The following is a 24,735-nucleotide window of genomic DNA, read 5'->3' on the forward strand; positions in this document are numbered from 1 at the left end:
ATGTGAAAAGGGTAGCTAATTAGGCAGAGGATCTTGAATTTAATATTCATCTCCATTAAAGCTAAAGATATCAGGCATAAAATGTTATATTTTGCACAACTTCTTGTTAAATATAATATCTAATAAAAATTAATTGGATTAGTAGTAATAATTTGAAAATGCAAGAGAAATGATATTTATAGTTTTATAATATGTAAGTGATGCACAATTTCTTTTAAAAAAAAGTGAATAAATATAACCTCTACATAAAAAATAATTTAAAAGAAAAATGAATTTTTTAATAGTAGTCTTAGGATATGGATTGATGCAATTGGAACTTTATGATATAATTCAACGTGAATCCAAGATCAAACTCTTACGGTTTATTACCTAATTATCCCTATTTTGTTTCACCTCGTGTTTAGACCATCGGATATAAAAGACAATATAACTTCAGGAAAATATTGATGTGTTAGTTTACGTGTGGGTTTTGTCCGAATGATAAATTGATAATCAAGGTAGAAATCTAGCAAGTTATAATCTCAATCATATAAACACGCAGTCCAAAATGCTATTTCATGATGCACATCAGCATAAACATAATTAGAACAATCATATTTAAAATCTAATTAGATTAAACTAAAACAATTTTGAATAATACTCATTTGTTCAAAAATAAATGAGATTAAATAAGTTGAGATTAAAGTTAAAAATTGAATAAAATATTGTTAAAATATTTTTTTAATATTATTTTTATTTTGAAATTTGAAAAATTTGAATTGTTTATTTTATTTTGTATAATAATTTAAAAAAATTGTAATGATTAAATGATACAAGATAAATTAAAAAAAGTTATGAAAACAAACGATGCGAACATACTTTTAGTGTTTCAACCCGTAAGGGGGATGGGAGCCCTTTCTCCGCATGGATGGTTGCGCACTATCCACGGGATGGTTTCCCCCGCCCCCCTCCGGCGCGAACTACCTGTTCAAAATTTTGATTGGTGTCCTTGACCCTGAGCACTGGAAGATCATACCCCATGAAGAAAAATTAACTAACATACATCGGCTCAATATTTTTACTAGAACACAATTTTGAACGTGTTGAGAATTGAACAGTATAGTGAAAAGGAATTTGAAGAAAAGGATCCTACCTAACCAATTCAAGCAGAAGCATCAATCCTTTCCCCATGTATCCTCCCAGAATAGGGTTTTCTCCTGCAAAACCATATGATCTTTCTAAAACCACCCACCAAACCAGTGGCAATTCCTGCAGGACAAGCCAAGCCCACAATCTTCCTCCTCCTAATAGTTGAAAGCCTGGCGTTCAAGTACCACCCTCCCAGTAGGCCAGCCATCCTGGACTTGCGGTATTGAATCAAACGCCGATCCTTTTTATTGTAATGCAGGACCTCACCCTTCTCGATATCACCGCAATCACTATCTTTCTCATCATTCGTTTCCCCCTCTTCACAGCTATTTGCTTGCATTGTTGACCTGAAAATTTCCAATTACACCATTTACAAGTTCAAGAAAAGTGAACGAAGAACCAGATTTGCTGGTGGGCACAAAAGCTTTGAACAACGAAATCAATCTAGAAAGCACAGTACATTTTTAATTTCCTTCATATTAGCATGTAAGGATACCTAACCTCCTGATTAAGATGTTAAATGAAGGGGGTGCCCACACGGGCAGACCCCCCTTTTGATTGCATGCGTTTTCATGGCTTAAAGCCATGCATTATACAGTCGGTAAACGCATGGGTTTAAGCCATGCGTTTTCAGCGTATTGAAGACTGGCCTTTAAAGGCCAGCCGTGTAGGGGGCTATATATAGCCCCTCTCCTTTTGATTCTGGTGCATCAATCACAATAGTGAAAATCTCTCTCTCACTTGTTCTCTCTTGAAATAGTTTATAAGCTGTAGATTTGTTAAGTGTTACTCTAGTTTTATAACTACGTAGTACACTTTACCACTAAGAGAAAACGCTTGATTTTTGTCACGCTGGAGAAACTTGTGGAGCATTTCTTTAAGCTAACCATGAGGTACTTTTCGCTGTGCATTCTAACATTGGTATCATAGTAAGGTCGTAATTGCTTCCAGTTTTTTTTTTTTTATTTGCATATGCATGTTTTTTTTTACTGACTGCTGTTGCGAAGTCTTTTTTAAAAAGAAAAAAAAAATTTTGGCCGAAGCCGGTGCAGTGATGCAGCGCGCACCACCTCTCCATCCGGTGGTGCAGCGCGCACCGTAGGGTGCTGCGCAGCACCCCTGATATGGTGCTACGCGCACCACGGTGCCGCACAGCACCCCTGATATGGTGCTACGCGCACCACGGTGCCGCATGCACCGACTGGAGCCCACGGTGCATGGTGCACCATGGGGGCACCCAGCGGTGCTGCAGCACCGCTGGGGGTTGCGCGCACCAGAGGGGTGCTGCCAGCACCGACATGGTGCTGCAAGCACCTCCCTAGGTGCTGCGGCAGCACCCAGCCTCCTCCGGAGGTTGTTTCCGACGAAAAACAACGCCGGTAAGCCCTCAATAAGGTGGCTGGATCGATCTGTGTTTTTCGGTTATTGTTCACGTGAACAGTAACCGCTAGAGAAAGAAGATGAAGCCTCCGTTTGTTATTTTCAATGGGCTTGGGCTTTTCGGCCCAATTTGTTTTGAAAGGGTTTTTCAGCCCAGTTTCGAGTTGGGCTGGGCCATTCGGCCCATTGGTTATAATAATAAAAATAAAAATAAATAAATAAAATTGCATGAATTAATATATGCTTAGATATATTGATATATTACATGTGATTTTTTGTTTAATGTTTTAGATTAAATATGATAACATGTGAATATTTGGTTATATTCATGCTATTGTTTTTTCCATAATGTTATATTACATGTGATATTTTATTTAATCTTGAGATTAAATGTGATAACATGTATGTGTGTATTGAACATGTGGAAATGTGATTATTTTATCATCTATGAATGTTAAATTTGAATGTTTAGACATTAGTCTTTATTTCTTTTAGTGATAAAATAGAAAAATCCTACTAAGTAGTCTTAGTTAGAATTGTCAGTGTGAATGATAGATTAAAAGAATTGCAGTGACCCCAGTAAGAACTGTAAATGCACTATATAGCCAAAAGACCATGGTGACCCCAGTAAGAACTGTAAATGCACTGTATAGCCAAAAAGACTACAGTGGCCCCAGTAAGAACTGTAAATGCACTGATGGAACAAGAAAAATGGACTGTAATGGTCTCATATGAACCATCTTTGTAGACTGGCCCAACAGGTTGCTGTAGTCTGGCTGCCTTTGTAGACTGGCCCAACAGGTTGCCATGGTCTGGGTAGCTGTCCTTGTAAACTGGCCCAAAAGGTCACTGCAGTTTTAATAGGTTATGTCTTTACATGTGACTAAGTCTAGATGACTACTTAAGATAGTGAGAGTATGATTGAGATTTATGATGATAAATTCTCCCATTTAAAAAAAAAAAAAAATTGCGCGGGAATTGAGCTAGAAATCTAATAATTGGATATTGTGGCGCAAGAGATGATTCTGAAGCCTAGCGATTTTTCGATCTTGCGACATGTCTAAATTATTCTTTTTCTAATTTGAAAGGACGCGGCAGATTTCTTAGGTGTGTGAGTAATATCCATTCTTTGCGTATTGTAGTGAAATGACATCCAAGAATATTGTTGTCGACTTAAACAAATGAGAGAAATTAGATGGGGAAAACTATGACATATGGCATCGCAAGATCCAATATGTCTTAGATGAGCAAGAGGTCTTGGAGGCCTTATCTCACACCCTTACTATGCCCGGGGAAGGGAACTCGGAACAACATAAGATAGATCAACAAGCCTATACCCAATGAGCTAAGAAAAATCGGTGCGCGCGCATAATTATGTTAAGCAGCATGCACAATGATCTAATGTGTGAGTTCGAGGTCTATGACACTGGCCAAAGCATATGGGAGGCTTTGAAGTTGAAGTTTGGTGGAACTTCAGCCACTAGGTTGCGTGGATTAACCATAAGGTTCAACTCCTATAAGATGCGCTCTGACCACACGATGAAGCAGCATCTTAGGGCTATGTCAACTATGATCCGCGAACTTAGGTCGGCAGAAAACAACCTGACAGATGAACAGCAAGTACAGGCAGTGATAAGATCACTACCAAATTCTTGGGAGAATATGAGCCAGAACCTGATGCATAACGAGAATATCAAAAACTTTGATGATGTCTCGCGTCACTTGGAATTGGAGGCTGAGCGTTTAGAGGCTGCTAAGCCCAATCATACGGCCTATGTGGCTAATGCTGGTCCGCGCAAGGCATCAAGGCCTAAGCGCAAGAAGTCCAAAAATGGAATAGCTGCTGGACATATTAAAAAAGTATCAGGAACTTCTCAGCGCACCAAGAAGGGCAAGCGCGGGAAAAACAAGTCAAAATTAGAGTGCTTCAACTACGGAAAGATTGGCCACTTCGCTTGTGACTGCACTGAGCCGAAGAAGGTACACTTTGACTTTTATCGCATTATTTTTGTAACTAGCCATGTGATGGTTGCTGACTCCTATCTTTTGTGGACTGTTGATTCAGGAGCGACCGAGCACATAGCGCGAGATAGAGTCGGATTTGTGGAGTATCGCCAGATTTCAACTGGGAGCCGTGATGTCAAGGTGGGGAATGGAGCTAGCGTGGAGGTACTTGGACTTGGTACCTACAAGCTGGACTTGCGGGGTGGCTACACTCTTTTCCTCCACAATGTGCTATACGCTCCTGAAATCCGACGAAACTTACTTTCAGTTGTTACTCTATTAAAACTTGGTTTTCGGATTGTTTTTTAAAACAATTATGTTTCCTTTCATTTGGGTCATGTGTTTTATGGCAATGCTTTTCTTCAAGATGGTTTTATGATATTGGATTTGGTTTATTCTAATATAAATGAATCTATTGCTTTTCTTTCTTCATCAATTGATAATTTGGATTCATACACATGGTATGCTAGGTTTGGCCATATAGGGCAAGATAGAATGACTCGATTAGCTAGAGAAGGCCTAATAGGCAATCTCGCTAAGGTCATCTTACCCACGTGTGAATATTGTCTAATGGGAAAAGTTAAGAGAAAACCGTTTGGAAAAGCCACTAGGGCATCTTTTCCACTGCAATTAGTCCACTCAGACATCTGTGGTCCAATGAGTGTGAGGGCAAGACACGGAGGTGTCTACTTCATCACTTTTATAGATGATTTTTCACGTTACGGTCATGTCTACTTAATCTCCCATAAGATTGAAGCATTGAAATGTTTTAGGCGATATCTAAGAATGGTTGAGAATCAGTTAGATAAGAGTTTAAAAACTCTAAGAATTGACCGAGGACGAGAATATCTCTCTGAGCAATTTGAAAGGCTCTGTGATGAAAAAGGAATCAAAAGATAGTTAACGATGCCGAGTACGCCACAGCAAAATGGCGTGGCGGAAAGGAGAAATCTAACACTGCTTGAGATGGTTAGGTCAATGATGGCGCAAGCAAACCTACCAATTTCTTTTTGGGAGGATGCACTTTTGACTGCTGCCTACATTCTTAACCGAGTTCCCTCCAAATCAGTAACTTCCACACCATATGAACTATGGACCGGCAAGAAACCCAATTTGAGTACCTTGCAGCCATGGGGTTTAACGGGTTTTGTTCATAATCTTTCTCATAAGCATGAGAAATTAGGCCCTAGAGGGAAGAAATGTATCTTTATAAGGTACTCAGAACACTTTAAAGGGTATGTGTTAATAGGTGAACAAACTGATGGAAGTGTAACTGAGATTGAATCACGAGATGTGGACTTCATTGAAAATGAATTTCCAAGTAGAGGTGAGGTTGGTAAGAGTTTAGAACTTCATGAGATTGTGGAACAAGAGGAAAGTGCTCCAAGGAATTTAGTTGAGAATGAGGAAGAAATTCTTCAAGCTCCTACAAATGATAAAAGGGACTTAAATCCGAGTGGGAGCATATCGCTTGTCAATCAATCACAACAATCTCAGCCGCGTAGAAGCACACATGAAAGTATTCCCCGTCGTCGTTTTGAGATTGAAGGAGAAGCTTTTATGGTAGCTCCGCATGATGATGATGAGCCTAGGACAATTCATGAGGCTCTCTCATCTTCTACTAAAGATGAGTGGATGAAAGCTCTTAATGATAAAATTGAGTCTATGAAGACAAACCAGGTCTGGGATCTGGTTGATCTACCAACAGGGCGTAAGACTATTGGGAACAGATGGGTTCTTAAAGTCAAACGCAAGTCGGATGGATCAATAGATAAGTACAAAACTCGCTTAGTGGCTAAAGGATATACCCAGCAGGAGGGTATAGACTATGAGGAAACTTTTTCACTAGTGGTGAGGTTTGCTTCAATTCGCCTAATTCTAGCTATAGTAGCAAATATGGATTTGGAACTCTACCAAATGATGTTAAGACAGCATTTCTCAATGGAGAACTAGATGAGGAGATCTATATGGATCAACCAACGGGTTTTGTGGTCAAAGGTCAAGAGCGCAAAGTGTGCAAGCTCAAACGATCAATATATGGCCTAAAACAATCATCTAGGCAATGGTACCTCCGATTCTATCGAGCCGTTCTTTCAAATGGGTTTACGATGATCACAGAGGACCATTGTGTCTATGTCAAAAGGTCCAAGAAGAGTTTCATTATGTTGTCATTATATGTTGACGACATACTACTAGCTGGAAATGATAAAGGGTTGATAGTCGCCACAAAAGAGTGGTTATCCTTCAATTTTGAGATGAAGGATATGGGTGAAGCAGAATACATTCTGGGAGTTAAGATCTACAGAGATAGTTCAAAGAGACTTTTGTGTTTGTCCCAACAGACTTACATAAAGAAAGTCCTCGAGCGTTTCCTAATAAATGAATGTAAACCCATTGACACCCCTGTGGCAAAAAACGAGAACTTATCTAAAGAGTTATGTCCTAAGACTCAAATAGAAAAGGAAAAGAATGCCTGTGTCCCTTATGCTAATGCTGTGGTAGTCTGATGTACGCAATGATGTGTACTCGGCCTGACATATGCTATGCAGTTGGCTTAGTGAGTAGATTCCAATCTAACCCCGGACTCGCTCACTGAAAAGCAGTCAAGATGATTATGCGATATTTCAAGGGAACTGCAGACTATGTGCTGTGCTATCAAGGTTCAGATTTGCAGCTAAAAGGTTACAGCGATGCCGACTGGGGCAGTGACCTAGATGAGCATAAATCAACCACTGGGTATGCCTTTATGCTCAACAATGGCGCCATTACATGGAGCAGCAAGAAACAACCCTGTATAGCTTTATCCACCATGGAGGCAGAATACATAGCTTGTTCTGCAGCGATTCAAGAAGCTGTTTGGTTACGGAGATTCCTCAAGCATTTAGACATTGGCACGGATTCTTCAGATCCGGTGACAATATTCTGCGATAGCACGGCTGCTCTCGCATATGCTAAGGACTCTAAGTATCATGGAAGAACCAAACACATAGATATCAGATATCATTACATCAGAAACATGATAGCGCAAAAGGAAGTGGTTCTGAAACACCTCTCTACAAGTCGCATGGTTGCTGATCCTGTAACGAAGCCCATAGCAAGAGATGTCTTTGAGGCTCATGTTAGGAATCTAGGACTACATAGACTATAAATGTTTTTTGTATTTCAAATGACATTGAGATGTAACATTTCCTTTGGGATATTAATACAATATGATTTAGTTATTGTCTTTATCGTATTGTCTTTCTAATTCACACAAGATATGTCAACAGGCTTAGATCGGCTCACTCACACGAGCGATCGCCTCTAGTGCTTGAGAAGCGAGTAGAAATGAGACATTGTGTTCTTAGATACTTGTCCAAATGGATAAATTAGTTGACACAAAGATATGTCGTTTTAGTGGGAGCTAAGATCAGGTCCAATGAGAGGACTATGTATGGGTTACCCCACAACCTATGTAGCCTGTGGTTAGCCAGATGTGAGATCCTCTTTAACGCCTTGGAGGCGAGCAAATAGAGGAACTCGGGTTAGACGCTTAAGGAGCGGCTAAACTAAGATTTGTACGGTGTTGATATAGACATATGCTCTTTAAAAAAGAGAAATCCACCGTAACATGTGTTTCATACTACATGTACTTATTCGACCAAATGAGTAAGTGAGTAAATGGTTCCCCTCTTTCTCACTGTGTGAGTCTCATTTTTTTTAAGTGTCCTTTACTTTTGACTATGTCACAAGATGGAGGTTATAATGTCTGCTACTTTGGCATGTTGTCTATGGCCATAATTAATACGGTCTAAAGAGGCATTGTCGGGAAAGCGATTTGACCAAAATTGAATGATATGAGTGCAAAGGGAAGATTCTTCGATATCGCATCTTCGATAGTGTTTGCTGACGTCAAACTATGACGCTACATACTGGTAGCGACTAAGGTTGTGAACATATTGAAATGATTTAGAGATAGTCAAGCATTGTTCTGAGTTTTCTGAAACTCAAGAGGGTTTCGAAAATGCTTGAACTGATGCGATCGAATGAGTCTAGGACATAACCAAACACTTTAGGGATGTTACTATGCTAGTCTTCTCTGGGAGAGATTTAGTGTATGTACTCCCACCTTTCTGAAGATATGCTTGGTGGTTGCACGGCCTATTTACTTGTGTGAACAAGATTAAGAACATTAGAGAGATGCAGACCTAGGGTAATGCCCACTGTGTGCGAGTGGGAGATGTTAAATGGAAGGGGCGCCCACACGGGCAGACCCCCCTTTTGATTGCATGCGTTATAACGCATGGCTTAAAGCCATGCGTTACACAGCCGGTAAACGCATGGCTTAAAAGCCATGCGTTTCCAGCGTATTGAAGACTGGCCTTTAAAGGCCAGTCGTGTAGGGGGGCTATATATAGCCCCTCTCCTTTTGATTCTGATGCATCAATCACAATAGTGAAAATCTCTCTCTCACTTGTTCTCTCTTGAAATAGTTTATAGGCTGTGGATTTGTTAAGTGTTATTCTAGTTTTATAACTACGTAGTATACTTTACCACTAAGAGAAAACGCTTGGTTTTTATCGCGCTGGAGAAACTTGTGGAGCATTTCTTTAAGCTAAGCCTGAGGTACTTTTCGCTGTGCATTCTAACAAGATTTTACTTGACAAGCACTAGTACATTTTTTTTTTTTTTGGATGTCACGTGGGGCTTCTTAGCTTAGAGAGGTAGCAAATCTCTTTTGATCTCCTTATCGTTGCTGTCTGAAGAACTCTTCATTCCCAGTTAAGACAACCACATGACTAGCTGACAGGTGAAAGGGGAAGGAAATTTTCCTGAGCCTGGATCAGCAGTAGTTTTTATTTTTTAAAAGAAATGGACAACAAAGGATTGAGGCCTTTAAAAATAATTCCCATATGATGTCAATAACTGCAATTGGCTGCAGCTCCCACCAGGACAGAGTCAGGCCTCAGTCAGCACCAAATCCCACAGTTCATAAGCTCTACATTGACTCCCCTGACAGAGGAACAGCCTTAGATCCTTATATACGCAAGGATGATCCAAGTGATTCACTAAGTGAAACAAGAAGCGCACCCTTTATCTAATGCGGGCAAAATGACAGAGGCAAGTATCAACTCTTGATCCTCATACTACTCCATTTGAGATTTTTTACTTACAACAGTACAATCAACCATTAGACCACCTTGTCCCTACCTACACAGTCCGCTGCAATATCAGTGTCATGAAGCTCTATGCTTCACATATTTGAGAAAAATCATAAAGCTGAACTGTTCTATCGTATTGCTTGACCTTAATGCAGCATGCAAACAAATTATCTGAGTTTTCTAGTGCTACACTTGAGACCTGTGTAATTTGAGCCACAGGAAAGATGGGCTGTACTGGTGCCACATTTACCAGTGACAATGTCATTCCTGATTTGTGTAAACAAATGAAATGGATACAAGTTCTGTTTTATATATAGAAAATTGTAAGATAAATTTAATAAAAGAGTCAAGGCCATGGATAGAGCCTTACAACTTTTTCTTAGAGCCAACAACCCGTTTCTTTGCTCGCCTCTTCCTCAGGTTGTAGCTGATTGCAATATGCCGAACAAACTTAAGCTATACATATCAGAACAAGAACGATTAACCTTAAGAAAGGAGGTGACAGCAGTAAACTTCAACTTTTAAACATTTATTAAATTTATCATCACAAAGATGCAAGTTCCCAATGATAAAATAAGAAAAGTAACAAGAGAACAAATGATTCATCTATTGAATAAGAGTTTTGCTACATACAAGCAAAGTCGCGTACTAAAACTAATTCCTTCATATTTAAAATTTAAATTAGCATTGTTTTCAATAAAATCTACTTTTTGACCAATCACATTATATTGGTGTACAAATTAGAGCACAATTGTGCTTGCAACTAGATTTTTCCATTGAGTAATATTTGAGTTGCTGTCTTTAAGGGGATTGTCAATTTTGGCAGTTTACGAGTATGGTTAACAAAACCGGATTGAAAAAGTGAACTGGAATTGCAAGTTTGGATATAGAAGGCAATACTACCGAACTATAAGACCTTCGCTTGTGAGATATACTATCTTTTCTATGCTCAATAATTATTCTTACATGTACTTATATTAGAAGAATTATGTAAGAAATATTCACTATATATATAAATCTGTACCGGAAAGGTCAAACCAATGGTACTCAGAACTGACTTTTTTTAGGTTGATGTTCAATACAGTTCTGATAATTATGTTTAAAAGTTTCATGTGTTAGACAATCATTTGACGTCCAATTGAAGCAATACCTATATGCTTTCACAGCTTATGTTAGTAAGTAACATACGTTGCTTCAATATTTCTCGGTGTGAAGATTTTGAGAAAACAAATATGATGAATTATGTTCTAATTTTTCCCCAGCATAACGCCCAACTTGGAAAAGCCTAATAGAAGAAGAAAACTTCAATCAGTTACCCAATTGATTCCCATATAAGTGATCTTATAACAGTTTTAGTGCTTCATCACCTGATTAAAAAAAGAAAACAGTTTTGGAGTTTCATCAACATCTAAATTCTCAACCCTATGACAGATATCTTCTAAAAATAAACCGCAAGAAAGCTGCTACAAACCTTATCACCATCCTTGATGCCGTAATTTCTGATAGAGTCAGTTTCTGTGACTAGCTTTTGACCATTATAGCACAAGCAGAAATGTCCCCAGAGATGCGACCTCCATGAACCAGATTCAATAAGCAATTCATATTAGGAATACATAATAATTATCCCCATGTGCTCTGTTTGAAACGATAAAAATGTAGGAAATGAAACGAAATTGAATTTTACATCTTGACTCGTATACATTATATGACTTCTCGCAAAACAAAAGTGTTTGGTTAACTGAACTATACTTAAACATCTTATTTGTGCTACCTCTCAGAAGATTTTCCAGAGGCACAGAGCAACAAAATTTGAAATTCACAACAAAAATACTGGCCTGAAAAGGAAAATCTTGATCGCTGTAATTGCAAAATTGATAAAAATAATAATAAATGAATATACCATGAAATTTTCCACGGTCCCTTCTGTGGCATGTGATCGAAGACTGCCTCCACAGCCTGCTTGAGTTCAGCAACAGTGGCTGTCTTTTCAACTTCAATATCTGCAAAATCAAGCATATGAATTGGTTTAGTACCCCCTGTATAAAACTTACACACACACACATAGAGGGGGGTGAATCGAGGGGAAAATTGGAATATGTTAGAGACTTTAAACGTCAAGTCCAGCGAATATTATCGGTAAGTCTAATGCTGAGAACAAGATAGTAGGAGAAGAAATGAAATTGAAATCCTGAATCAGAGGATATTTTAATAGAAAGTAGTAATCTAATATTAAACTAATGGCGAGTTTATTCCAACTCTAGACACTAAACCGACACAAAGCACATCATCAACTTTCTCAGCAACCAACTAGACTGCTAACATTTTCTCCACAACCAAACAACCGCATAGGAGAAGATACTTAAAAAAACAACAATTACAGAAACAAACGAGAGAGAGAGAGAGAGAGAGAGAGAGAGAGATTACCGAAGCAAGAGCCGTCCAATTTGAGCACAGAGAGCTTGAGGGGCTCCATGGGAAGCTTCCTATAGAGAGAACCCTTGCGACAAAGCCCATCGACGATCAACAAGGAAGAGATGCACAAAGCGAGAGAGCGCCGATGCCTCTCCACCGAAACACTAGGGGCAAGATCGTCCTCGTGAATGATCGGAATACTATCAACCATTCCCGCTCCCAGTCGAATCAACCCCGCTCTCAACCAATAGTTTCCAGGAAATAGGCAAGAGAGAGAGAGAGAGAGAGAGAGAGGCTTTTCTTTTTTATTTTGCAGGGGGGTTTTGGCGGGAGTGACAGTTGAGGTTGATAGCTTTGAGGGGTATAACTGTCTCACGCGCCAACTGTCGAATAGGTGGCTCTCTATCTCTCATCGACACGTCGATGATATGATATGATTGAAGATAATAAGTTAAATATGAAAATTAATATTACTTTTATCACACACAAGAAGAAACCTTCTCCATTGAAAGAATTTTAAAGGATTTATTGTTGATGGTTTGAGAAACGAAAGCACAAGATGTTAGGTGCGCAGCGTAGAACCAAGAGCTGATGTTTGAAGGGTAGGGTTACGAATTAGGGATGTTTAGGAGGAATTTATATGGTGGCATGAGTTGTAATTATTTTGTCTTTGGAGTCCTTCATTTAATTGTTAAGTCAGGAGGTGGGTTGTAGGCTTATAAGCCACGTTTATTTATTAGTCCAGTACGTGAGACTTGGTCAAAGTGGGTTATGATTATTTGTTAGGAAGTTACAGGCTATGTAGGGCCACGTTGTTTATGGGTAGTTATTCTAGAATATTCAGTCTTCTATTTAAGTTCTTTTACAGTCATCAATGAAGTTTTATCGAGTGTTTACTCAAATATTGTGTGAGGGAGGTTACTGGCACCTCATATTGGCCAGATTTATTTTTCTTTTATTACAACATATAATTGGCACGTAACAATTGGTCTCAGAGCCGCGTTCCTGCGACATGGCTGAGGGAACCAGACAAGCCCACATGAATGAAATGCTGGCAGCTTTGAAAGGAGAGAACGAGATCCTGCGGGAAGAGCAACAAAGACAGAAGGGTATGTTAGAAGCAGTTCTACAACAGCTCAACAATTTGGCTTCAACTTATGAGCAAATGGTGATAAAGACAGGGAAATCAAATTTGGGAGAAGGTTCCTTCAATACAAAGGTCAGTGCTAATCCTTTATTTGAGAATAATGGAGGGATACAAGCTAAATCTCTTGGGCTTGAATTTCCTAGATTTGATGGAACTGATTCTGTTCAATGGGTTTTAAAAGCAAATCAATTCTTCTCTTACTATGACATCCCAGATAACCAAAAGATTCAAATAGCCTTCTTCCATATGGAAGGAAAGGCCTTATCTTGGTTTACATGGCTTAAGGAATCTAGTCCAATAAACACTTGGGATGAGTTTACTAGTGCTTTAGAAATCAGATTTGGACCCTCTGCTTATGAGGATCCCGTGGGGCAATTTACTAAACTAAAGCAATCTGGTACAGTAGAAGAATATCAAGCCCAATTTGAGGAATTATCCAACAAAATTAAAGGATTAACAGAAGAGTTTAGGATAAGTACCTTTTTGAGTGGTTTGAGGGAAGATCTCAGGATAATGGTAACCATGTTTAAACCAAACACTTTACATGCTGCCTTTGGTTTAGCTAAGCTACAAGAGGAGGAAGTAATAAGGAGAAATTCACCCTACAAACCGAGAAACCATTTCCCTACCTACACCACCAACCAAACTCCTAAGCTAGCCCCCTCAGCCAAGGTTTTAAAATTCGTTCCGTTCCGGCCGGAATGGCCGGAATTTTTCGTGCCGGAACAGTGACCGGAATGGGATAGGGACCTGTTCCGTTCCGGGTCAAATTCCGGCCGTTCCGGTCAAATTCCGGCCATTCCGGTCAATTCCGGCCGGAATTCCGGTATTCTTCCGGTCCGAAAAAAAAAAAAAAAAAAAAAAAAAAAAAAAAAAAAAAACTCTCTTGTAAATAAGTTGAAAAATAATGAATAAAATTGTACTTTTAGAATTCAAATACCCATTTCCGTGCACTAGAAGTATTGTTACTTTTAATAATCTGTCTATTCTTTAATTGTTTTCCTTTATTTTTGTGTCTTAATTCAAGTTTGTGAATTTTTTTCAATATATATTCATTTTATAAATCTTTAATTCTTCTATATATATACACATATACATATCACACACTTACATATATATGTATTTATTTTATTAATTGTTAGTTTATATATACATATAAATATTTATATATAATATATAATTAATCCCGAAACGATACACCGAAACGTACCGGTACCGAAATATTCCGTTCCAATGCCTCAACCGGAATGGTCTCCGAAACGGATTTCAAAACTTTGCCCTCAGCACCTCTACTAAGACTACCACCACCACCACCCAAAAACAACAACAGCTACCAAAACACCAACCCCAGATTTCCCAACAACAACCGAAGGCCAACCATTCCCATCCAAAGAATATCCCCTAGTCAAATGCAAGAGAGAAGAGCAAAAGGTCTTTGTTATTATTGTGATGAGAGGTTCCAGCTAGGCCATAAGTGCAATAAACCCAAACTCTTTCTGTTAGAAGGGATGAAGATAGAGGAAATTGAGGATGAGGAGATAGATGAATCCATGGCTATCCTTAATTCAGAAGAACCCAAAGAGGGAGAGGAAGAAAAAGGGGAACTTTTAGGGATTTCATTGCATGCCTTAGCAGGGGCTTATGCTCCTAAGACCATGAGAATAGCGGGAGTCATCAATAAAATTAGTGTGATTACTCTCATTGACACAGGGAGTACTCATAGTTTTATTGATCCAAATGTAGCAAGGAAGGCTAAACTGATTGCTGAGGATACCAAACAATCAATCAAGTTGGCTGATGGATCAACCCATCCTTGCCTTGGTTTCTGTAAGGCTGCCCCACTCCAACTACAAAGTCTAGAAGTTACTCATAGTTTATACTTACTAGCTTTGGGAGGTTGTGATGCTGTTTTAGGGATGGATTGGCTCAAAACATTGGGAACTGTAGTGTGGAACTTTAATGACCTAATTATGAGTTTTACACTAGGGAATGACACTGCCATCCTAAGAGGAATACAACTACCCAGTAGAGTAGTTGAGGAGGCTGAGTATGTGGAAACTCTAAAAGGGAATTCTGCTAAGGGAGTTTGGGTTCAGTTTTTGGAAGGAAAAAATTCAGAGGCTAATGGGTCCATACCAGTGGCTGTGCAAGGGATTCTTGATCAATTTCAAACTGTTTTCGAGGAACCCAGTGGCTTACCCCCACCAAGGAGTCATGACCATAAGATAACCCTTTTACCAGGTTCTAAACCTACTTGTGTAAGACCCTATAGATATCCCTACTACCAAAAGGAAGAAATTGAAAAGTTGGTAGTTCAGATGTTAAGAGAAAGAATTATCAGGGCAGCCAAAGCCCATACTTGTCACCAGTTTTATTGGTAAGGAAAGCTGATGGAGGTTGGAGAATGTGTGTGGATTATCGTGCTCTTAACAAAGACACTATTAAAGATAAATACCCCATACCCAACATTGATGAACTTTTAGATGAATTACATGGGGCTCAAGTTTTTTCTAAGCTGGATCTGCGCTCTGGTTATCATCAGATTCGAATGAACCCTGAAGATATTCCAAAAACAGCTTTCAGGACACATGAGGGTCACTATGAGTTCTTGGTTATGCCCTTTGGATTGACTAATGCGCCTTCTACTTTTCAGGGGTTAATGAATCAAGTGTTTAGACCCTTTTTAAGAAAATTTGTCTTGGTATTTTTTGATGACATTCTGGTTTACAGTAAAAGTCTGCAGGATCATTTGGCACATTTAAAAACTGTTTTAGAAGTTATGAAAACTCATCAGTTTTTTGCTAAGGCCTCAAAGTGTGTCTTCAGAAGCAAAGAAGTGGAGTACCTTGGGCACATCATTTCTAGTGAAGGTGTGAAGGCTGATCCTCAGAAAATTGCAGCCATGCAGGAGTGGAAGGAACCTAAGAATCTCAAGGCATTAAGAGGATTTTTAAGACTCACAGGGTATTACAGAAAGTTTGTGCAAAATTATGGAAAGATTGCTGCCCCTTTGACAGCCCTACTAAAAAAGGATGCTTTTTGCTGGAATGAAAAGGCTCAGCAAGCCTTTTTGAAGTTGAAGGAAGCTATGATGAATCCCCCAGTATTAAGGCTACCTAACTTTACTAAGTGTTTTGTTATTGAGTGTGATGCCTTAGGTGAAGGATTGGGAGCAGTTCTCATGCAAGAAGGACAGCCAATTGCATTTCTCAGTCAAGCTTTGAAGGGTAGGAGTCTCTCTCTATCAACATACGAGAAAGAACTACTTGCTCTAGTGATGGCCATAAGGAAGTGGAGACACTATTTGCTGGGACAAACTTTCAAGGTACGCACTGATCAACGTGCCTTGAAATATCTTTTGGAACAAAGGGTGGTAACCCCTGCTCAACAGAAATGGGTTTCCAAACTACTTGGCTATGATTTTGTGATCGAATACAAGAGTGGTAAGACTAATACAGTAGCTGACGCCTTATCCAGATTACCCAACTCAGAACACCCAAACAGAAATACTGATCCGCACTCCCAAACCCACCATATAGAACCTTTCCCACCAAATTCCATCCAACCAAACAGCACCCCAATTACCATAAATCCAGAAATTCAGGCAGTCAGTATGATCAAAGCAACATGGATAGATGAGTTAAAAAAGTCTTACCACCAAGATCCAATGTTGCAGAGGTTAATTAACCTCTACCATCAAGGGACCTTGGATTCAGCAATATACCAAGTTCGCAATGAGCTACTCTTTTACAAGGGTAGGCTTCACTTGGGAACCCTCGTGCCATTCCAGCAGCAGATCCTGTAGTATTTTCACAGCAGTCCATTAGGGGGTCACACGGGAGTTCATAAAACAAATTCAAAGATTAAAAGGGAATTTTTCTGGCCTGGTCAGCGCAGTGATGTAAGAACTTTCATTCGAGAGTGCGATGTATGCCAGAGGAACAAGGTTGAAACCCTCCACCCAGCGGGGTTGCTTCAACCTCTTCCTATACCACAGAAAAATTGGGAAGACATTAGTATGGACTTCATCGAAGGATTACCTCCAGCTAAGGGACATACTGTTATAATGGTAGTTGTGGATAGGTTGAGCAAATACGCTCACTTTAGTCCACTAACTCACCCTTATACAGCACTGTCAGTAGCCAAGGTTTTCATGGAAAATATTTTCAAGCTACATGGTATGCCCCAGACTATAGTCAGTGACAGGGACCCAATATTCACAAGTCAGTTATGGAAAGAATTGTTTCGCATATGTGGAACAGAACTATTAATGAGCTCTGCCTATCATCCCCAGACAGACGGACAAACAGAGGTAACCAACAAAAGTTTAGAATGTTATTTACGATGTTTTTCCAGTGACAGGCCAAAGGATTGGGCACGATGGCTACCTTTAGCAGAATATGTTTATAACACAACAAGGCATAGTTCTATTCAGATCTCACCATATGAGGCTGTTTACGGACAACCTCCACCCCAATTGTTGCCTTATGAGCCAGGAACAACCAGAGTGCACGCAGTTGAGGAGGAACTGCGAAACAGGGACTTCATCGCCAAACTGATACGAGAAAATCTGCAGGAAGCATAACACAAAATGAAATACTATACTGATAAGAATAGAACCGACAGAGAATTCGAGGAAGGAGAGTGGGTCTACCTGAGATTGAAGCCCTATCGTCAATTGTCCGTAGCCATACGAAGAAACTTGAAGCTCTCACCTCGCTACTACGGGCCTTTTCAAATCCTTCGAAAAATTGGAAAAGTTGCATATAGACTAGATCTTCCCAAAGAATCTCGAATCTTTCCTACCTTCCATGTTTCATGTCTCAAGAAACATCTTGGAGATAAAGTCCAGCCTATACCAACACTTCCTCAAGTCACTACTGAAGGAACTCTCATTCCTGAACCAGAACAGGTCCCACAGCAAAGAATCAAAAAAAAGGGGCATAGGGTTGGAGCTGAACTACTCATTCAATGGAAAGGAGCAAATATAGAAGATGCTACCTGGGAAGATATTGATGATCTACGAAGGCAATACCCAGATCTTGTGGGCAAGATCTTTTGAAGGGGGAAGAAGTGTTAGGTGCGCAGCGTAGAACCAGGAGCTGATGTCTTAAGGGTAGGGTTACGAATTAGGGATGTTTAGGAGGAATTTATATGGTGGCATGAGTTGTAATTATTTTGTCTTTGGAGTCCTTCATTTAATTGTTAAGTCAGGAGGTGGGTTATAGGCTTATAAGCCACGTTTATTTATTAGTCCAGTACGTGAGACTTGGTCAAAGTGGGTTATGATTATTTGTTAGGAAGTTACAGGCTATGTGGGGCCACGTTGTTTATGGGTAGTTATTCTAGAATATTCAATCTTCTATTTAAGTTCTTTTACAGTCATCAATGAAGTTTTATCGAGTGTTTATTCAAATATTGTGTGAGGGAGGTTACTGGCACCTCATATTGGCCAGATTTATTTTTCTTTTATTACAACATATAATTGGCACGTAACACGAGAGTTGAAACAAGATCGCCATTGTTGGTCAAATTGAGATTATTTGACGTATGATCTAATAAAGTCCATTTATTACATTTTGTATTCAGACTAAGAATCTCTGACCACCTATTTCTCCTACATTTTGTGCCTATTCAATGTTTGCTGTGATAAAACATCACACCCAAGAAGAGGGATCAATAAAGAATCATCATGCTACAAAGCGCATACTCGAGACACATTACATTGGCATGGCTTTGAGAGTGCCTAGATGCCATTTTTATTTCCTAAATCCACCCGTCTATAAATAAACTCATTCCGAATACACAGGTTTTGATCCCTTTGAAAAATGTTGGATCTGCAGAAACCTCTCCTCGTCGTTGTCGTCGTTGTACCAGTGTATCTCACTTCGCAATTAAACCAGGATTGGAGGAGAAAACAATATGGCAAAAACTCACTATCTCCAATGAAAAGGTCAGCCATGGAATGGCTTGAGAAATTATTTCCCCACGAGCTTATAGTAAGCATACAGACCAGAGCCAATAAAACCGAGAAGTTGCCCAATAACATTCAGCTGAAAACAGAACATGTCGGACTTCAGATTCCATTACAATAGCAATAATGGGAAAAAAGAAGTGAATACAAACACACACACACACAGAGTAAATATGTCCTCTGAGCTAGAGCATTTTGTACTCACAAAATCAAATGGAAGCCCGCCAAAAAGTATCCAGCCAAACCCAATGGTAAAAAGATCCTGTGAGAACCCAATGACCCATCCAATATCAGTATGAGAATAGAAATGATTTGCCCAAAGAATGATGCATAATATTTATAAACAGAATTATGACACTTGTGCGTGATGGAAAAGTGAATAACCATATACATTATAATCATTTGACCAAGTTCTTATGATATTTGTTCTAACTGGTTGGACCCTACATTAATGGCTTGGCCAGTTCGAATAGACAAGAAATGTGCATTACGGCTGTAGGTACCACACAACACCGTCATATCTCAAGCCACAAAACCGTGTGCAAGTACATGCAAGATGCAAGGAAAAGTTGGCAAAACAAACCTTCAAATTTCCACAAATTGTCTGTGTCAGTGCTGAATTGAGAGTCGTGTTCAGAAATATACTGTAGTTCAAGAAGAAAGCCAATATACATGAACAAAGTAACACAGCCTGCGCAAATAGAATGAAAACATTATGCATCATGGTTGTAGAAACCATCCAAATAAGTAACGACATGAGCAAGCACTAGTCAACTATTTATATCGGCGTGAACACTGAATACAATAATTCCACAATAAAGTAGGACTCTAAACTTAAAAGACTCATCATTAGTAGACTCAAACCTTTGATTGATTAAAACAATGAGAAGATCCTGTAGGATATCTAAGCACACCCACAATACCACAAGTCATTGTTTACAAAACTAATGCACAAGCAAGCATGTGCAAACACATAGATGCATGGTTTCCTGCTCGTGTACCACACATACAGAAACAGAGATTGTTTATTTTCTCTAAAGAAATTCAGCGCAGGAGATTTACTCCAAGTTTAATAAAATAGACAGCGAATGCATTATGTATTGGAATAAAATAGATGAGCCAAAAACAAATGACATTCTGATGGAAGATTTTTCCCTAACCTTGTATACAGCTTCAAGAAAAATATGCATTTGTTGGGGGAGAGGGGGAGGGTGGTTGGGGACAATAAGAGGAGTAACCATACTAGCAAACAGGACAGTTTGAAAGAAATTTAAACAACAATAACCAAAAAGGGAAAATAGACAAAGAGGTATACTGTTCAAGGATGAAAATCAAGATATATTGGTGTATATACAGGAAAATATTGGACAAAGCTGCCCTCCTGACTGCAACAAAGAACATGCATGTAGATTCAAGATGACTTCCAACCATTAAATATATATAAACATATATATTCACATATCTATCTATACACATATGCGTGTGTATATATATCTGAGATTTCACCAATGAGCAAATAGTACCAAAAAACCAGGTGAGAACAAGTAAGGGAAACTAATTGTCATCTTCAAGTCACCCCGAACGAATGTCCAAAACAGCAGAACTGGTCCACATATTATTCCTGTAATAGAAGAGCATTATTGTTCTGTGTCATAGATAGACTAAAATAAATGCATCACTTTATTTGCAGGAAAAAATATGAGATTCAAATGACAAATTCAGGCTAGGAACCGTTAGCTCACCATTGCACCACATAAGGCCAAAGCTATTCAGACCACTGGATTTCCCTGAGAAAAAAAAACAGTGAATATCTAAAAAGATGCAAAGCAAGCAAAGAGAAAATGCCATTCAAAGATTCTCAAAGGTTATGGTACTACCAACACGAGCTATGGTTGCCAGATATATTGCTGTGGTGATGTTGGATAAGAAAACAACAGCATAGCCATATCCATCAAAAGAGAGGTCCCGAGCTCCCGCAATAAATGCACCAAGAACGATCAATCCAACACTGATAACATTCTTAAATTTTTCAGTTAAATGAGGGAATTAGAAACTTGGGCATTCAAGTAAAATGTCTCACGACTATCTGTAGTAACACAAGGTTTAATAAATGATGAAGCTAAAGGGCTTAGAGGGTGTGCAATATGGGTTGGTCTGCACAAGAGACATGGCATACACTTAATCTTTCACTACAAATGGTAAGATTTTACCAACAACAACCTTTTGCATAAGACTTTTCTCGCTTATGTTAACTGCCTGAGTAACAAGGAAGAAATTTACAATAATGAAGCTGAATATCTTAATTAGGATTACACACACACACACACATCGTCTTACTAATATAGTGAGCAAGATTCTACTTTATACTGTCATCTAAAGAGGGGAAAATTGTTTAATTATGTGTGGAACCAGGCTTCTCATTTCTTAAAAGCAAATCTTGCATGTTTAATACAAAAAATAGCGATCATAAGCCTTTCATTTAATCATCTTTGAATTCTTTTTTTTTATTATTATTATTGGCATCGGGTGTCCAGGAACAGCATCCCGACTAATTTCGGGGGTGCATAGGCGCTCGGCAAGGAGTTTCCTGCAAATATACCTCAGGTAATTCAATGGGAAAATCCCCCAGTCCGATGGCCCCTAGAGATTGTTTGCACCAAATGGGATTTGAACCTTAAGACCTGGGGGAAGCATACCCTCAAGCCCAAGGCCTTTACCACTTGAGCCAACCCCTAGGACTTTAATCATCTTTGAATTCTTACTAGCATTGTAATTGATCTTTAATCAATTATGTTAACAGAAAATGCACGGGGCTACCCTTGACAATTGAGTACCTTATGCAGTGAACTGTTTGAAGGAAAAAGTTTGAAATCGCTGTATAAAAAGCCATTTACCTTCCAACAATAGAAGATGTGTACTTCTGCCCTGCCAGAATATATTCCACAACCATGGTAAATACCACAGTAGTCCGCCTGAGGGTAGTGTACATGGGAACATTTACTCCACGGACAGACTCCATAGTGGCCAGCTTTCAAAGAGATATAGAGGAATAATGTACTTAAGATTCAAAGACTAAAAGAATGTTTTTTTCAGCATAATGAAATATACCTACCATGTAAAGCAAATAGGCTCCTGCAAGAGGTAAGGTGTGCCTTAACGTCTTCAATGGTACAAATGTTGTTGAATTGTCAGACACGGTCAAAGATTCACCTACTGTGAAAGAAATTATCTTCAAGCGTCTCATTGCATAGAGAAAACAACATGAACATATCATCTGCAGTAGAAACAAAATTAAAAATATGCACATCAATCTTCAAACATTTATGCCGTTGGCAGTCAAACTTCAAGGCCTAACTAGTAGATTTGGCAGAACAGCAACATAAAGCATGTACTTTCTTTTCTGGGAGAGAGAGAGAGAGAGAGAGAGAGAGAGAGAGAGAGAAGGAGTATATTACCAATAAATAGACACAAAAATATACTTTGTAAAAAAATCGCCAATGATAATGAATTACAAAGGTCTTATCTCTTGTATACCATCTTGTGTACTTGGGCTATGCCTATTATTATTAATAATACCGTGTTTACTTATCAAAAAAAAAAAAAATTTAAAGCCAAGCCTTGCAATTTATTAAAGCCAATAAATTGATCAGAGGGGATCAATCAAAGACGACAGAGACAATGACAAAAACATGAAAAATTTTGATGGCATCATACTTTATTTATGCATCTCATCACAACATCCAAGCATCACTCGACTACAAACACTTTTCAACTTCAATTTTTCAACTTTTTCATTTAATCATTACAACTTTCCCAAACTTCCAAACAAAACAGAAAAACAATTCAACATTTTCAAATCCCAAAACAAAAATAATATTCTAAAAATATTTTAACTTTATAATATTTGTATTCAACTTTTTTTCTCTCATTTCCCAAAACCTCATAAAACATCTTAACTCAAATTATTTCACTACTATTCACAGATTTTTCATCTCGTCTCAACATCCAAACGAGACCTTAGTATTGGGTCCATTACAATCCATAAAAGATCTAATGGGAAAATGGAATACAAGACTTTGGCAACTTAAGAACTTCAAAAGCACTATTTCATTCATTCATTATACTTTGCAATTAATACCTGAAAAAGTGTGATGACATTTGCACTTGGGAAGCTATAGGATGAAAGAGCTGCTTTGTTGAACAATATCAAGAGCACTGCAGGGTAAATGGGACACAAGTTAAAATCTAAGAGTAGCACTAGATGTGTCTGAAAACGCTTTGAGAAATGAGGCAATGTTCTCGAGAACACCTGTCGCACGAACACAAACAAATAAGCTTGACTTTATCTCTCAATGGCAGTATGCCAATTGAACAACGCAAACGCACCTACCTTAGCTAATGTGATTTTGGTTAAGCTATAGCCTATAGGCTTGCGAATTCGTGAGAAGACATGGATACTACAGCTATTTATAGAAAACCAGCAATTAGCAGGATAAAATATGTATCAAATTCAGCATCCTAGCATGGATTACAGCAAGAAATTTGGAAACTCATTTCTCAGAGAATTTCGCACCCAATTTTATTACCTTCATAAGGTTAAACCTTAATAAACAAACTAAGTTGAAACATACCGTGACGAGAAAAATAAGTAAACTGGATTCAGAACACGATTGAAATTTAAATTCTTCCAAATTCACTGATCATTAAGATTCTGAGGCATATTAGATAGGATAAAAATCGAAACAATGTTGAAACTGGAAGCTCTATTTTCAAATCTATTGGAGAGATATACCTGCGCAAGACATGTAAGAGATTGCAGCATAGGCTCCTCGTTTGGTCATGGCAGACCCTTGGAAGAGCTTCTCATCGCCTTTGAGAAGTTTGCCTCTCTCTTCGTCGCGTGGAGGATCCGACACTGGCAGTATCAGATTATTCGACGAACTCGAAGCCTTCAAAGACATCTCTACCTCTGCCAAGTGTATCTCTTTCTTCGTGAAATGAAGGTTTTCGTCGCCGGCGAAACCGAATGACCTATTTCAAAGACGAGTCGGAAGTAGATGATTAGCTAAACTTGGATCGGGTCAAGTCAAGCACTCAGAGCGCCCGTCCTATGGATTGGAAATTTCCGACGGGGAGGCAATGTCAGCAATGGCCGCGCATGCCCAAATCCAAATTGAATCGGATAGGATTTTTTTTTTTTTTTTTTTTTTTTTAAATCTGATATTTTCATATCAATTATATATTAGTGTATATTTCAATAAATAAATTTATAAATATACATTTATTTAATTTTAATATCTAAAATAGTATAATAAAATTTGATAAAATGAAAACAATATTTCACATTATATTATGTTTGTAGCCAATTATAGTTCAGCTTATAAGGTTATTTTTGTATATATGCTCTTTGTATTCAATTTTTTATTACTAATATGACATATATAAAAAAAATTATGTGTTGTTCTTTATATATGGATTTTGTCATCTCTTATCACACGTGTTAAAATTATCTTATTGTAAACATGTTTAACTTTGTTTCGAACTCAACG

General features: G+C 38.5%; 2 protein-coding genes across 2 annotated transcripts; both read right to left on the bottom strand.

Moving 5' to 3' along the window:
• Window positions 1-1,024: 1,024 nt before the first annotated feature.
• LOC122318332 lies at window positions 1,025-14,033 on the bottom strand. Its single transcript, XM_043135585.1, has 5 exons — window positions 12,078-14,033; window positions 11,554-11,653; window positions 11,125-11,224; window positions 10,024-10,109; window positions 1,025-1,475 (listed from the first exon to the last, which is right to left on the bottom strand). Exons 1-5 carry the CDS (start codon window positions 12,274-12,276, stop codon window positions 1,142-1,144), a joined length of 819 nt encoding a protein of 272 aa, XP_042991519.1. The 5' UTR covers window positions 12,277-14,033; the 3' UTR covers window positions 1,025-1,141.
• A 4,683-nt stretch (window positions 14,034-18,716) lies between these two features.
• On the bottom strand, window positions 18,717-24,355 carry LOC122319426 (UDP-N-acetylglucosamine transporter UGNT1-like). The gene is made up of 10 exons (XM_043137489.1): window positions 23,979-24,355; window positions 23,325-23,401; window positions 22,299-22,460; window positions 22,081-22,214; window positions 21,064-21,194; window positions 20,929-20,973; window positions 20,710-20,807; window positions 19,770-19,877; window positions 19,392-19,448; window positions 18,717-19,265 (listed from the first exon to the last, which is right to left on the bottom strand). The coding sequence occupies exons 1-10, from the start codon at window positions 24,145-24,147 to the stop codon at window positions 19,191-19,193; spliced, it is 1,056 nt and encodes a 351-aa protein (XP_042993423.1). The 5' UTR covers window positions 24,148-24,355; the 3' UTR covers window positions 18,717-19,190.
• Window positions 24,356-24,735: the final 380 nt, after the last annotated feature.

This window comes from Carya illinoinensis, chromosome 8 (assembly GCF_018687715.1).
Source record: "Carya illinoinensis cultivar Pawnee chromosome 8, C.illinoinensisPawnee_v1, whole genome shotgun sequence".
NCBI lineage: Eukaryota > Viridiplantae > Streptophyta > Magnoliopsida > Fagales > Juglandaceae > Carya > Carya illinoinensis.

Coding starts and splice junctions, on each gene's coding strand:
- LOC122319426 (XM_043137489.1), bottom strand. CDS start 24,147: ATGTCTTTGAAGGCTTCGAGTTCGTCGAATAATCTGATACTGCCAGTG. Junction 22,215..22,298: donor GAGCCTATTTGCTTTACATG/GTAGGTATATTT, acceptor TCTCTTTGAAAG/CTGGCCACTATGGAGTCTGT. Junction 20,808..20,928: donor TGGCCTTATGTGGTGCAATG/GTGAGCTAACGG, acceptor CTTCTATTACAG/GAATAATATGTGGACCAGTT.
- LOC122318332 (XM_043135585.1), bottom strand. CDS start 12,276: ATGGTTGATAGTATTCCGATCATTCACGAGGACGATCTTGCCCCTAGT. Junction 11,225..11,553: donor GGACCGTGGAAAATTTCATG/GTATATTCATTT, acceptor TGGTTCATGGAG/GTCGCATCTCTGGGGACATT. Junction 10,110..11,124: donor GCATCAAGGATGGTGATAAG/GTTTGTAGCAGC, acceptor TGATATGTATAG/CTTAAGTTTGTTCGGCATAT.